Below are 12,397 nucleotides of genomic sequence, written 5' to 3'. Positions count from 1 at the left end.
AGGAAACGAAAATAAAGTGTCACTTATAACTCTCGAATGTTGTGAATAGAGCATATTTGTAAATGTAACTTCTTATTTTTGCAATGTTAGGAAAAAGAGAAGATTGCATAGTTTTCAAAGTGTCGTGTGCTCTCTTGTCGCCAAGTGGCTCATTCTCGGCTTTTTCCGTCTCTGTCCGCCTTCTCATTAACATTCCTCACTTGTGGGTGTGATGTTGAGAAGATCTCCTGCTCGCCGAGCGGAGACGCGCAGTGTGCCTGTGCGTTAGAGGAGGTATCAGCTGGCGGCAGGAGGGGAGCGACGAGGAGGAGCGGAAGAAGAAACGGCAAACCTACGTTGCAGGCGACCATTCCTTCACTGCCGGTGTCCTTTCACTGCTAGCCACCTGCAGAAAACGGTCCTTTCCTATCTTTTTTTCTCCCCACGACTGAAGGTGTCCAATATGTCTGGGATCTAATATCTCCGGAGAAACAGAGGAATATCAGAATACCTTAGTGGATGTGGACAACTAAACTGTCGACATGGAAATGATAGTGAATTTATTCGTTTCACTTCTCCTGGTTTTATGGGGATGCGCGCTTGGAGGCTCGCCCAGTGTTCAGATTGGTAAGCACCCATTAGTTCAACCGAAAAAGCCAGTTAGCTACAAACATTTTTGAGCGCAAAAACCTGTGAAATTGGTTCTAAATATGTTTTATTAATCAAATATTTACCAGTGTAAAAAAAATAATTTGTATTTATTTCAGGGGGACTTTTTCCAAGGGGCGCGGATCAAGAATACAGCGCGTTTCGGATAGGAATGGTTCAGTTTGGCACCTCGGAATTCAGACTGACGCCTCACATTGACAATTTGGAAGTGGCAAACAGTTTCGCTGTTACCAATTGTTGTAAGTTAAACATATTTTAAGTGTACTTTTATTGAAAGAAGCCTTCAATGTCATCTGTGATATAATCTCCACCGCTATGCTGTTTACCATACGAGTTTGGATACACGTTATCAGCTCTTAGGATGGAGTGATCTGAGCTGTCTAATCTATATTCTGTCAGCAAACACATCCAGACTGTGAGCTGGGTAGTTGAGGATGAACGAGGCTCGTGTAGGCAGGGGAAAGTTGGTTTCCACAGAAACAGTCGGTCACATCCATCCCATTTTCATTCCATCAGATTTAGAGATCAAACAGACTGTACTGCAAGAATATCGATCCTAATATTTATTATGATCCTGCTTTCATGTAAACCAACTTATTTTTTCGAAAGTAACTGAAGATAAGGGGGTGGTAGAACTAGACTTAATTTCAGTATTCCCTGATCTGTTTCTTGTAACAAATGACATTTTAAGCAGCCACCTTCATTACTTTATATTTAATGTTCACTGAAAGGATCAACTATACTGAAGATAGACAGGTTAACTGCATTCGCTGTTTTCATCTTTCATCTTTCAAGACGAAATCTCAGATGTAGGACTTGCTGAGACTGACGTTTTTTCATTGGTTACCGCTGTCACGTCTTTTCTGAGCTCAGAAAGAGCGGTGCTCAACCATTGTTTGTTCATATAGCCTTTGCCTGCGCTTCAGGCATTGCCTAGCGACTAGGCGAAGCTTTAACATTCCTATTGAGAACTAATGATACCACGAGGCAGCGAAAACGTCAAAGGTTCTTGTGAAAGACAGGACAATAGCTCTCGATGAAATTTGAATCACGACATTCGAATTGTCTGCCACATTTATCTCTAATACTTCTTTTTCGACGAGACGTCAGTAAACCGAGTTTTGTGATTAACACGCATTTACTGCTTTTAAAAGAAATCCATGGCCCTTTAAAGCTTTATTTCCTTGATAGGTTCGGAGGTCGCTATTTTAACAGCCACAGTTCATACATTTCATTAAGCGGTTGCCAAGCGACTGCTCCTCTCAACAGTCCCTTAAACATAAATCAAACGCTTCTGATTGGTGCGCGCATCGGTCCAATCGATTTCATTACCATATAAAAGCTTCCTGCTTAGAGATCCTCACTGCGCGTGACAGATCACAGTGAGAGTCATGTTGATGATTGAATTGTTTACAGCAGTCTATATAAACCACTGTTGTTTAGCTGACTTGGTTTAAATGCATCTCACACGTACAATTTTTTGTGCAAAGTATATCCTGTGTGTATGCTTTGTACCCACCCCCACCACACAGACACAAACACACACACTTTACATACTTTACTCTTGAAGTTTGTCTGTGGTGTGCCACATTTATATTAATCTTGTTTTGGAAAACTATATGCAAACTATATATCTACTTATAATAAAAACAGTGACCCGCACCTGTTTACTTGTTTAACTTAGGCTAATGTGTGGGCAAATGAACTGATTCTCATTATTTTAAATGAAGTAAACAGAACTTATCGCTGACTAGAAGGAAAACAATGTGCTGCAAGATTTGCGCTGAGTTAATCTTTTAGTTAAGCACAGTATTTATTTATCCTTGTAATTAATTTAATGGACTTCCTGCATGATGTTTCGTCATCTCGTGCAGTTTCAGATGGCAGTAGAGACTATGACCTTGGTTCACATCCACCTTAATGACAGTGACTTCAGTTCATTTACTGCTGGTCCAGGATTGAACTGAAAAAGTACTGAAAGATGCATAAAGTTAGCAGTGACCCTGAAGGGTGAACAAATGGTTACACAAAATAGCAAATAAATGGATAGATGTAGACTGTGTTATGCTGGACAAAGGAAGTCACACTGTATACTAAAATGGGGACACATTTATTCAGAGGTTTTGTGTCGCATACATAGTTGCATGCATCTGGTGATACCAGATTGCGTGTGTATAAACTCCATCAACTGACTTTTTGAGTGGGAGTGAGAATGAGAAAAGGTAGGACTGGCTGGGGTAAAGCGTGGAGGGCGAGGGGGGGGGTCACATTTAATCCAGTAGATGGCAGTCTGCCCCACAGTCCGCCTCCATCTGTAATTACAGCACATTGATGCCACTACCTTGTCTTTTGTTAACTATACTTTATGAAACACATGCAGGGGAGAATAATGGGAGACACAATAAAGCCAATTCTCGATCCTGAAATCTAAAACATTGTAACAAAAGGTTTTTATAAGCTGTATGTTTAGTTCTGTGAATGCAATAATCAGACTCAGAAAAGTACATTAGTCTTTAATAACGAGGGGAAAATGAAAGACAATATCCAGCTATATATAAATCGATCTTAGTGGACTACAGTATGTACCCTGAGAGACAGATTAGCTTTATAATGTGTTCCCTCAATGTGAAAGTAGATAATGTTTTCAGCTACAAAAAGAGCGCTAAAATTTACTCGGCACACAATGTGTTTTGCATTTTTCATATGAGATATATTCTAATGTTCACATATCATATTTGAGGTAACTGGCTACTGTATTGGTGGATAAAGTATCTTCTTTTATTCCCTTGCAAAATGTGGGACTCAATATATGGACTGGTATCTCTCACACTGTGGCTGTACTTCTGGGCACCAGCATACTTCATCAATGTAGTGTGTCAGAGACAGTGGGAGGGAGGATGATACATTCCTCCATCAATAACAGTTCATCTGGTCAGGCTGGCATCTGCCAAGTCCAGGGGAGTTGTTGTTACCATGTTATGTGTTTGTGTGTGTGTAGTCAGGTTGGTGTGCTGTCTACCCAAAGCAATAAAATTAAAAAAAAAATGTTCGAACACTCTAGATTATAACCAGCTGTCTCTCCCCACATGATAAACACACCCTGAAACTCTTCATCACTGTTAAAGAAATAATGAGGAAAGAAAAGGAAAAATGGTTGACTCATACTAGGACAAGTCAAAACAAAGATTCCAATTTCTGCTCATTTTTATCCATTCAATAAAAAAAAAAAAAAAGTTTATCTAGTTTATATATAATTATAGATCCATGATGTGATAAGTAATTGGGAACGTTACCATAAACGAGACCTGTGTAAATACGTATCTTTTGTTATTGTATTTTGTTTACGTAATTGCATCTTTTATTGTGTCATAACTCTTGTGTCTACCTTTGATTACACACATGGAACAAGTCAAAGCAACATTGACATTATGTATTTCCTTTATACCTTCATGAGATAACATTAGCATTCTGTCCCAGTCCCAAGAAAATATATATCCAATTTTTTAGCTTCCCTCTTGCCTTTGAAAACCCCCACTGTTGTTATTATTTAACTTGCGTGAATCAAGTAATTTAAAGGGAGATTCATTAATGGCTGAACAGCTCACAGACATACATACTTTTAAGTGAGTTTTGAGTGGGTTAAAAGTGGCAGCATATTAGGGAGTCATAAACAAAACACCATCTCAAGCAGCTACAGTTTGCAGCTTTGTCAATGATAGTGCAAAATATCACACCCACTATGACAACGTTTTAGTTACTTGTACGTGAGACCTCACACCACATAATCTTTCTGGGGTTTTTTCGCTCCTGCCTTCACAAGCAGTGCACTGGAGCACTGAAAGCCAGTTTGGGCATAGCAAACAATTTATTCCAAATAACATAACCAATTAATACTAACAGGGCAAAGTTGTACAGGGACCAATTATAGTCCATTCACATATGCACTCTCAGCGAACTCTCTTACCCATAACATTATCCTTTGTCACACCTGTTTAAATAATCAATGCTACTTTTTGCTTCTCTCTTATTTTCCATGGGGCTGCTACAGTAGCGGCTCCACATATTTGATCTGGGGCAGATTTCATGCCAGATGCCCTTTCAGACTCAATCTTTCCATTTATCTGGGCTCGGGACTAGCAGTATACTAGTGACCCCTGAGGGTAGGTTTGTCCCTACTCCTGGTCACCTGGTCTTGATCTGGAGATTAACTAAGAAACTAAGGTTTATTAAGGAATTCCACAGGTTCTGTGCTGGGACTAATAATACATAGAGTTTACATATTTCTGTTAGGGATTATTATTAGAAGAAACACCATACATGTTCATTGGTATGCTGATGACACTCACCTTTATGAAGCAGATGACATACACCAGTTAGTTAAAGACAAAGACCTGTATGGCTTCTAATTTCCTGCTTTTAAATTCAGATAAAACTGAAGTCATTGTACTTAGCCCAAAAAATATTAGAAAAAAATATTAATAATGTGGCGACTAACTAGATACTTACTTTGGATGACATTACCATAGCCCTGAGTAACACTGTGAGGAATCATTTTTGATTCATTTTGACAAAATGTGTCCTTCAATGCACATATTAAAAAAATATGTTATACTGCCTTGCATTTGTGCAATATCTTTAAAGCTTGAGTACTGTAATTCATTATTATCAGGTTGTTCTAAAAGCTTTCTAAAAAGCCTTCAGCTCAGTGAGAGTACTAAGGGACTAAAAAGAGAGAGCATATTTCTCTCCTGTTAGACTCTGTTCATTGATTCTCTGTTAAATACAGAATTGATTTGCTTTCTTTTTTCACTCATTATGGGTTTACACACCAGTTTTCACTCTGAGCGTCACATCTTTCGTCCTTTCTCCGTCTCATCACACCCAACTGGTCACGGCAGATGGCTGCCCCCTTTCCTGAGCCTGGTTCTGCTGGAGGATTCTTCCTGTTAAAAGGGAGTTTTACCTTCCCACTTTTGGCTTAGCGAGTTATCTGATTATTACTGTAGACTATTTACCTTACAATAAAAAGTATTGACGTGATTTGGAGCTATATAAATCAAATGTAATTGAGTTGAACAGACTGAAAGCTCCTTGGCTTTATGAGGGTTCATATTGAGGTTGTATTATTTCTGACACAATTTTAGAGCTGTTCATTATAACCTAAACAGACAAAGAAGTCCTAGCTGTAAATTCATGTGCTGAAGCTGGAAAATATCAGTGTGAAATGAAAAATTTGGCACACTGGAAGACGTTGCAGCTCATTTGGTCTTTATCAATGTTTGTCAGACTCTGTAGAAATGCTAGTATATAACAGTAAGCCAACTGCTTAGTTGGTATCAGCTAGCCATTAGTATTATTTTAACTGAAACATTTCTGCAAAGCTTTGTCTCAGCAGTTTTCTTCATGATAATTTTCTTTCTTTTGACTTGAAGAGCCTTTTTTCATTGGCTTCAAAACTTATCTGAAGTTAAGAGCAGCAAAGTTACTAGCCACAAGACAGACTGTTATTTATCCCTGTGCACTTGAAAAGGAACCATCCAATGTGAAAGTAGAATTTAAAAAAAAAAGGTAAAACTATTTATAAATCCAGTATTTAACAGGTTAAAGACATTCATTTAAAGAATACTCCAAAAGTTGTGGCCCTAATAACTTGGAGTAGTTCCACTATTCCCATTACTAGGATAATCCATCTTTTCTGGCTCAGCCTTCTGGTTTTATAGTGTTAATGATAATCTTTATGTGTGTTTACTTAATTTCAGTTCAAATGCTTCCATTGTGCTGTTATTTCTGTTCCCTACCTCTTTTCAAGCAAACTGCTTTTCTAAGACCAATGGAAGAGTTTGAGGGCACTGACAGCCAGCTGGTGATTTTAACACTTCAAAGTTCTTGTTTGTCATGGTTGAATCATGTCATACTGTAATTTCATGCATCTGAATGCACACAGCATTTCTGAGACGAACATATTCAGGGACCTGGCTGAATGATCAAAAGCCTAAACCGGCCGTACATGCACTGCGGTGAATTGGTTATAGCCAATTTATTGTTCACGCTTAATTAAGTGCATTCTCCTCCATTTCAGAGAGTGCTGTGAAATATTAAATAGGCCTGGGAGCTGGCCGGTCAGAAAATGAGGCTAAAAACCCTCTGTGGATCTTAGCTTGCCCTGAATACAGCCCTTAACCAAGCCCCTATGACTGTGTTCTCAAAAAATACATGCTTGAAATATTATGTGTTACAGTGTAATTCAAAGTTCTTAGCTGGAAGTTTCCAAGTTATTTCATTGACTTTTATTATCATAACTCAGTCTTAAACTCCTGTGGTGTTTTGCATTTCACTCACTGCATCAGTGATAAGTCTTAAACAGTTTGCATCAATTTAACTAATAAATAAACATTTCCTGCATGTGTGGTAATAATAACTGGATTGATATGATTTGATGAATATGATTGCCACTCTCCTGTCTGAAAACCTGCTAGAAGAAGTCATGTGAGCTGATGAAACAGTCGGGAAATGCTGTTATGAAACATCTGAGCTGGAAATGTTCCAGATCCATTCATTGAGTAATTTAATGCAAATGTATGCTATAACATTGACATTACCTTGTGCTATACAGTAGTAAATCATGTAAAGCAACACGATACAACACATTTTAACATGTATGAATGTCAAGAAGGAAAATAATTGTATGCACCGTGTCATTTGCGTGAAGTATTCTACTGAGAAAAAGACTGCAACTCCTGAGAATGGCTTCATTTTCATATACAGTGACTCCGCCTTCCACCACCCCCACTCACTTGTGCTATTTAAAACAGTTTTGACATTGTGTCTTTGTGAAGGGTTACACACTTTGGTGCCAGTGAATATTCAATGTGAAATACATAATACTCTTAGTTTAAAAGGAAGCACACTAAAGTTGTGAACTTCCACGGGCCTTGGCTTTTAACAACAGAGAAAGCATTAAAAAGGAAGATTTAGATTGCAGCTGCACTTCTTTCATGGGATTTGATGTCTTCATCACTATTGGGGATTTTCATGCAAATTTGACTATTTTTGACAAGCACCTCTGTTATGCACAAGGCTGTTCGGTTGTGCAGACATGACAAAAAGTCAAACTTAGTGTGCTGACACAACACTGGACTAAATATTAATATTTGCTTAGAAGTATTTGTTTGTATGGATGAAAAATAAATACAATGCTATAAATGTGTTTATATGTAAGTAGGACACTAATATGGAATAAACTTTGATCATTCTGGAGGGACTTAGTCTACAGCCATTTTTCTTACTCTTTGTCTTTGATAAAATAAGGGCAGCTTAATGCAGAAAATTTAGAAAGTAAGAAAAAAATGATACAAATATGAACCCTGGATATGTAAAATTAAACCACAGAATATAAACTGTCACGGCTCTGTTTTATCAGATGTTTTACTCTGACTTCCTTTCAGATAGAAACCGTGAAATCAGAAAATATCAGATAATTTATTCAGCTGCCCCCCTTTTCTAGTGTTTCTCCTGCTGTTTTAAAACAGCAGGGTGGATTGTTGAGCTGCCAAAAATGCAAGGGCGGTTTTCTCATCCTGTATAATTTTGAAATATTTGGGCAGAATATGACTGCTAACATTATACTGTAAGTCTCCACACCAAACTCAGAAACTACCTGTACACAATCAACTCCACTCTTTTCCATTAACCTTATCGTCATGTTGTTGAAATCTGAGCTGAAAGTAGTGAACAGTCTGGAGTTTCTTCTTGCCTTATTATTATGCTCACTGTCTGTCTGCTGCCCAGGCATGTACATGGGCAAGAATATCTGGTACTAGTGTGTCAAGCATGTGTAGGTTTGTTTGCCCACTCTTTCATACACCTGTCACACACGATGTTGTCACTGGGCATGTGTGCATATCAAGCTTTTGTTGATGCAGCTTCTGGCTGAAATCCCATCTCTTCTCTCCATTCTCATCATGTTTCTTTATTATTTGTTTTCTTATCTGCTTCTAATGCCCATTCAATTGTTTTGACCTGCTACCCATTTGCTTCCTGCTCAATATTTGGCTGTCCTTGTGACCAATCTCTCATTGAATTTACCATTGTGAGTTTGTCCTTATCTTAACTGTGTAGGGTTGATGCTGCTGCATATGCTAAATTGAGCTAGAGCCACTATTGTCCTTGACTTCTGTTAGCATTTCCGAAGTGTCTAGAAACCAACCAGTTTCTAGAAACCAGTGATGCACTGTAAGTCCACATTTCTGTATACACTACTGCTCAAAAGTTTAGGGTCAATTAATTAATTATTTCCTTTTAATATTTTGTATTAGAAGAACTGAGGCTCATTTTCAACGTCACTCCTGTGTTTCATCAGGTCAGGTTAGCATAGTTAAAAATCCTTGTAACTAATAAAGACTGGCTAGTTTAGTATCGATATGTTTTGGGATTTGACAATAGTAATTTTATAATTTTATAACTAATGATGAGCTTTCAAAAACCAACAGAACAGTCAAAGTTTTTATACAACAGTGTATACTACTCCTTTCACAAACCAGCACTATTGGACGCTTATGGGTACTATTAAATGAAACTAGCAGAGGAGGACCTGTGAGGCATCTGCTTGTTAAACTTGATACTTACTTGTTGGAGTCCCACTTCTCTTTTTATCTCAGTAAAAGACAGATTTTGAAGAGAGTTTTCATACACACCATTGTATAATTTCTTTTGTTATTTTTTTTCTCCACACGTACCACGATAACCATGATTTTTGGGAGCCAGACAACTATGTTATAGTTACTTGAAATGGTCCTCTGCTCACCTACATAGATATTCCACTAAAATGATTAATCATTTATGAAAAATCTGTCCACTAATAATGCTTTTTTGGGCAATATTACTGATCAGTGTAATTTTATATTTAAAAAAAAAACACGTGCTTTACTTAAAATAAAGGAACTTTTAATGTGACCCACTGTCTCTGTATGTTTTCATTGATAGCTGAGCCAGTAGGCCCGGCAATAAATGTCAACACATTTTGCTGGGAGCTGTAACTTTAAAGTCTCTGCCAGACAATCTTTTGTTAGGTTTAGTATGAAAAATAACAATCATATCATTTAACATATAAGGAAACTAGCCAAAACACGTACGTTATTGACATTCATTGATAAATGAGACACAAAACGTATTTTATTTTAGAGAGTCCATGTAACTGTAACTAATTTAATTTGTTATGGTGTAAGCAGGGAAATGCTATTGACACATGAGAAGAATTTGCATGTCATTTAACCTGTACAGTCAATAATTTATCCTTTTAATCGTCATAAAGCAGTGGGGTAATAGACCAAAACTGCACCTGTTAAAACATAAACATAGCAGGGCAATAGGTGAAGATGAATACTCCCACACACCTCTGCATAAAGAGAGAATTTGACATACACTGCACAGTCACTTTGGCAAGATGATCCTCTGTCCAATGAAAGAGGTAGATTAAAGAAACTGCTCAGGGACTGTGGCCTTACAAAACTTCTGATCAGGAAACATATGAAGTTCCTTTAATGGAGACAAACATCCTCGCAGAGCAAATCAGCAGGGGGGCGACTGCACTGGTGCATGGCTGAAAACCAAGTGAAATCATCTTGTGATAATTCACTCAACAGCCCAAACACGTATACATGTAAAAGATAAACAGTTTTCAGCAAGCAAGTGCTATGCTTAGAAATAAATATAATAAACCAACATATTCATATGTTCTATGTAAAACATAGGCTAATATTTATAAGTTAAATGGAAATCTATATAGCAAAAAACAAAACAGAAATATTGTTTTTAGCAGTGTAGGCAGGCTTAGTTTCACAATTTCAACCCTTTGGTGCGCAAAAAAATTCTACACAACTGTAGAAAAAGTGAACGACAAGCCAACAGCTGCTGAGATGCTTTGGCTACCGTCCAGATGAAACCTTTTGTTTAAGCAGGCAGATCATCGGGGAGCAAGTTGTTACAAGAGTACAATACCGCTGTCTGTAAAACAGACAGCAGTTAACAGCAGTGCTGACATTATAAAGAACTCTTTCAAAGGGATCAAAGCTGTAAATGAAGTGGACAAAGTGAGCTCTGGTTGAGAGACAGGGCTGGGAAAAAAGGCATATGTGCTTTTTCAGCAGGAAACAGAGAATTAATTCCTCTTCTTCATGTGACTAATTTATGCAATTGAATAAATTTCAGTCAGTTACATTAATCAGTGCAATTAATGTAAATAGTATAGTAAATTACTTGCTAAGTTTGAGTATTTATCTATCCTTCCTAATAGTTTACAGAGAACGTATGAAATGCTAAGATCACAAAAAACAGACCCAGATTCCCGCCGCCCCACCACTCTTATCTACCTTTACCCTGAGTCATCATGCCCTTTTGTAAAGGACAAAGCCAGCCTAAAGAAAGTCTGTCCTACATTTACATTACATTTAGATTTTGCTCACTGACACATAACGGTGGAACAATAGAGAGAACAGAGACATCTTTAAATGTGCTGCTCTCTGGCTTATTAAACTCTTAAGACATTCTCATCCTATTGTGTCATTTGCATTCATCATTTTTTTTATTTCTTTATCTTTCCTGTCATTTCGGTTGTATTTTTTTTTCTTTTAGTCCACACACAAAATGGCCACAAATACGCAATCAGATTTAAAAAGTTTGACAAAAACACCCATTAAGAGTAGGCAAGGCAACCAGATCAAATCTTAATCCCACAATGATAGGAAGCACAGGTTCTCCTCTATGCATGTCGATGAGGATCCCTCTAAAGCAGTAAACATTATTTGTTGAAATAATGAAAATATTCAGTTAAATGACTTTCACATAGATTGTAATTAGATTTGAAGATTCTTGTAGAAATATAACAGCCACTTGAAGTTCACCTGCGAAAGACTAGCTCCTTTTTAAATATGTGTTCTTTGTTTTGCTTTGTGTCATGTTCTTTCAGTAAGTTGAACATTGTTAAATTAGGTCTCAGTCACAGTCACACAACCTCTGCTCACTAGGGAAAGATGTGTATTACAGGTTGCTGGCAATTGTCAGGGGAAATCGGTCACAGAGAGGGTGCTGCACCAAAAACCTCAGTGTGATTGTCTTGGTCACTTGCAGATTGCCACAGTCCCTCATAGTTAACATGGAAAATGTTGATTTGTCTGCAAACACTTGCTAACTAACCATCGAGCAGAAGGGAAACTCAAAAAACTTCAGCACATACTGGAAACTGAGAATAAAGTTACTTTACCTTTACCGTACCACAGAAACCAGCATGTTTCAAAAGGTGCATGTATTACTTTGAAGGTTTCTTGTTACATTTCACTCCTCACAATTTCACGACAGCTCAGAGAGTAGTTTGTGACAACAAGACAAGGCTGTGTTTTCCATACAAATTTTGGGAAACCGTGGCAATTCCAAGGAGGTTTTTAGTGCAGTATTGTATATGTCTTTGCTACCAATTTTACTTAGTGACAGCAAGTATCCTCCAGCAATCACTTGCCTTTGGGGAATACACATTTTTTAGTCCCTAAAGAGTCATGAACCAGTTTCTAGGCATGCATAAGTGGGGCTCTATAATCAGTTTCACAGCAACTGCCAACAACCACTTGTAACAGGTTGTTGAAAACTCATCTTCCCCTAGGAATTAGTGGTTACCAACTCCCAGTCACCAGCTGTCCTCTAGGCTTGTGTTACTGGGGCTTTAGGTTAGTTTTAAGATAGTTTTGTTAAAGTTTTGAAA

At 37.7% G+C, this 12,397-nt stretch overlaps 1 protein-coding gene across 6 annotated transcripts in view; it reads left to right on the top strand.

Moving 5' to 3' along the window:
• Nucleotides 1–220: 220 nt before the first annotated feature.
• Nucleotides 221–12,397, top strand: part of gria2b (glutamate receptor, ionotropic, AMPA 2b) — a 56,424-nt gene continuing 44,247 nt past the window's right edge. For 2 of the 6 annotated variants that reach the window (XM_085177591.1, XM_085177583.1), the window contains exons 1-2: nt 221–606; nt 747–887. In XM_085177591.1, coding sequence (XP_085033717.1) covers nt 522–606; nt 747–887 — 226 coding nt within the window. In that variant the 5' untranslated portion in view covers nt 221–521. The remainder of the gene's footprint in view (nt 607–746; nt 888–12,397) is intronic. The other 4 variants (XM_085177573.1, XM_085177565.1, XR_014876880.1 and 1 more) reach the window with 2 other exon arrangements.

Source organism: Neolamprologus multifasciatus, chromosome 2, assembly GCF_963576455.1.
Source record: "Neolamprologus multifasciatus chromosome 2, fNeoMul1.2, whole genome shotgun sequence".
In the NCBI taxonomy this organism is placed as follows: domain Eukaryota; kingdom Metazoa; phylum Chordata; class Actinopteri; order Cichliformes; family Cichlidae; genus Neolamprologus; species Neolamprologus multifasciatus.
The sequence above is the reverse complement of the archived record's forward strand: the minus strand, read 5'-3'. Positions and strand labels throughout refer to the sequence as shown.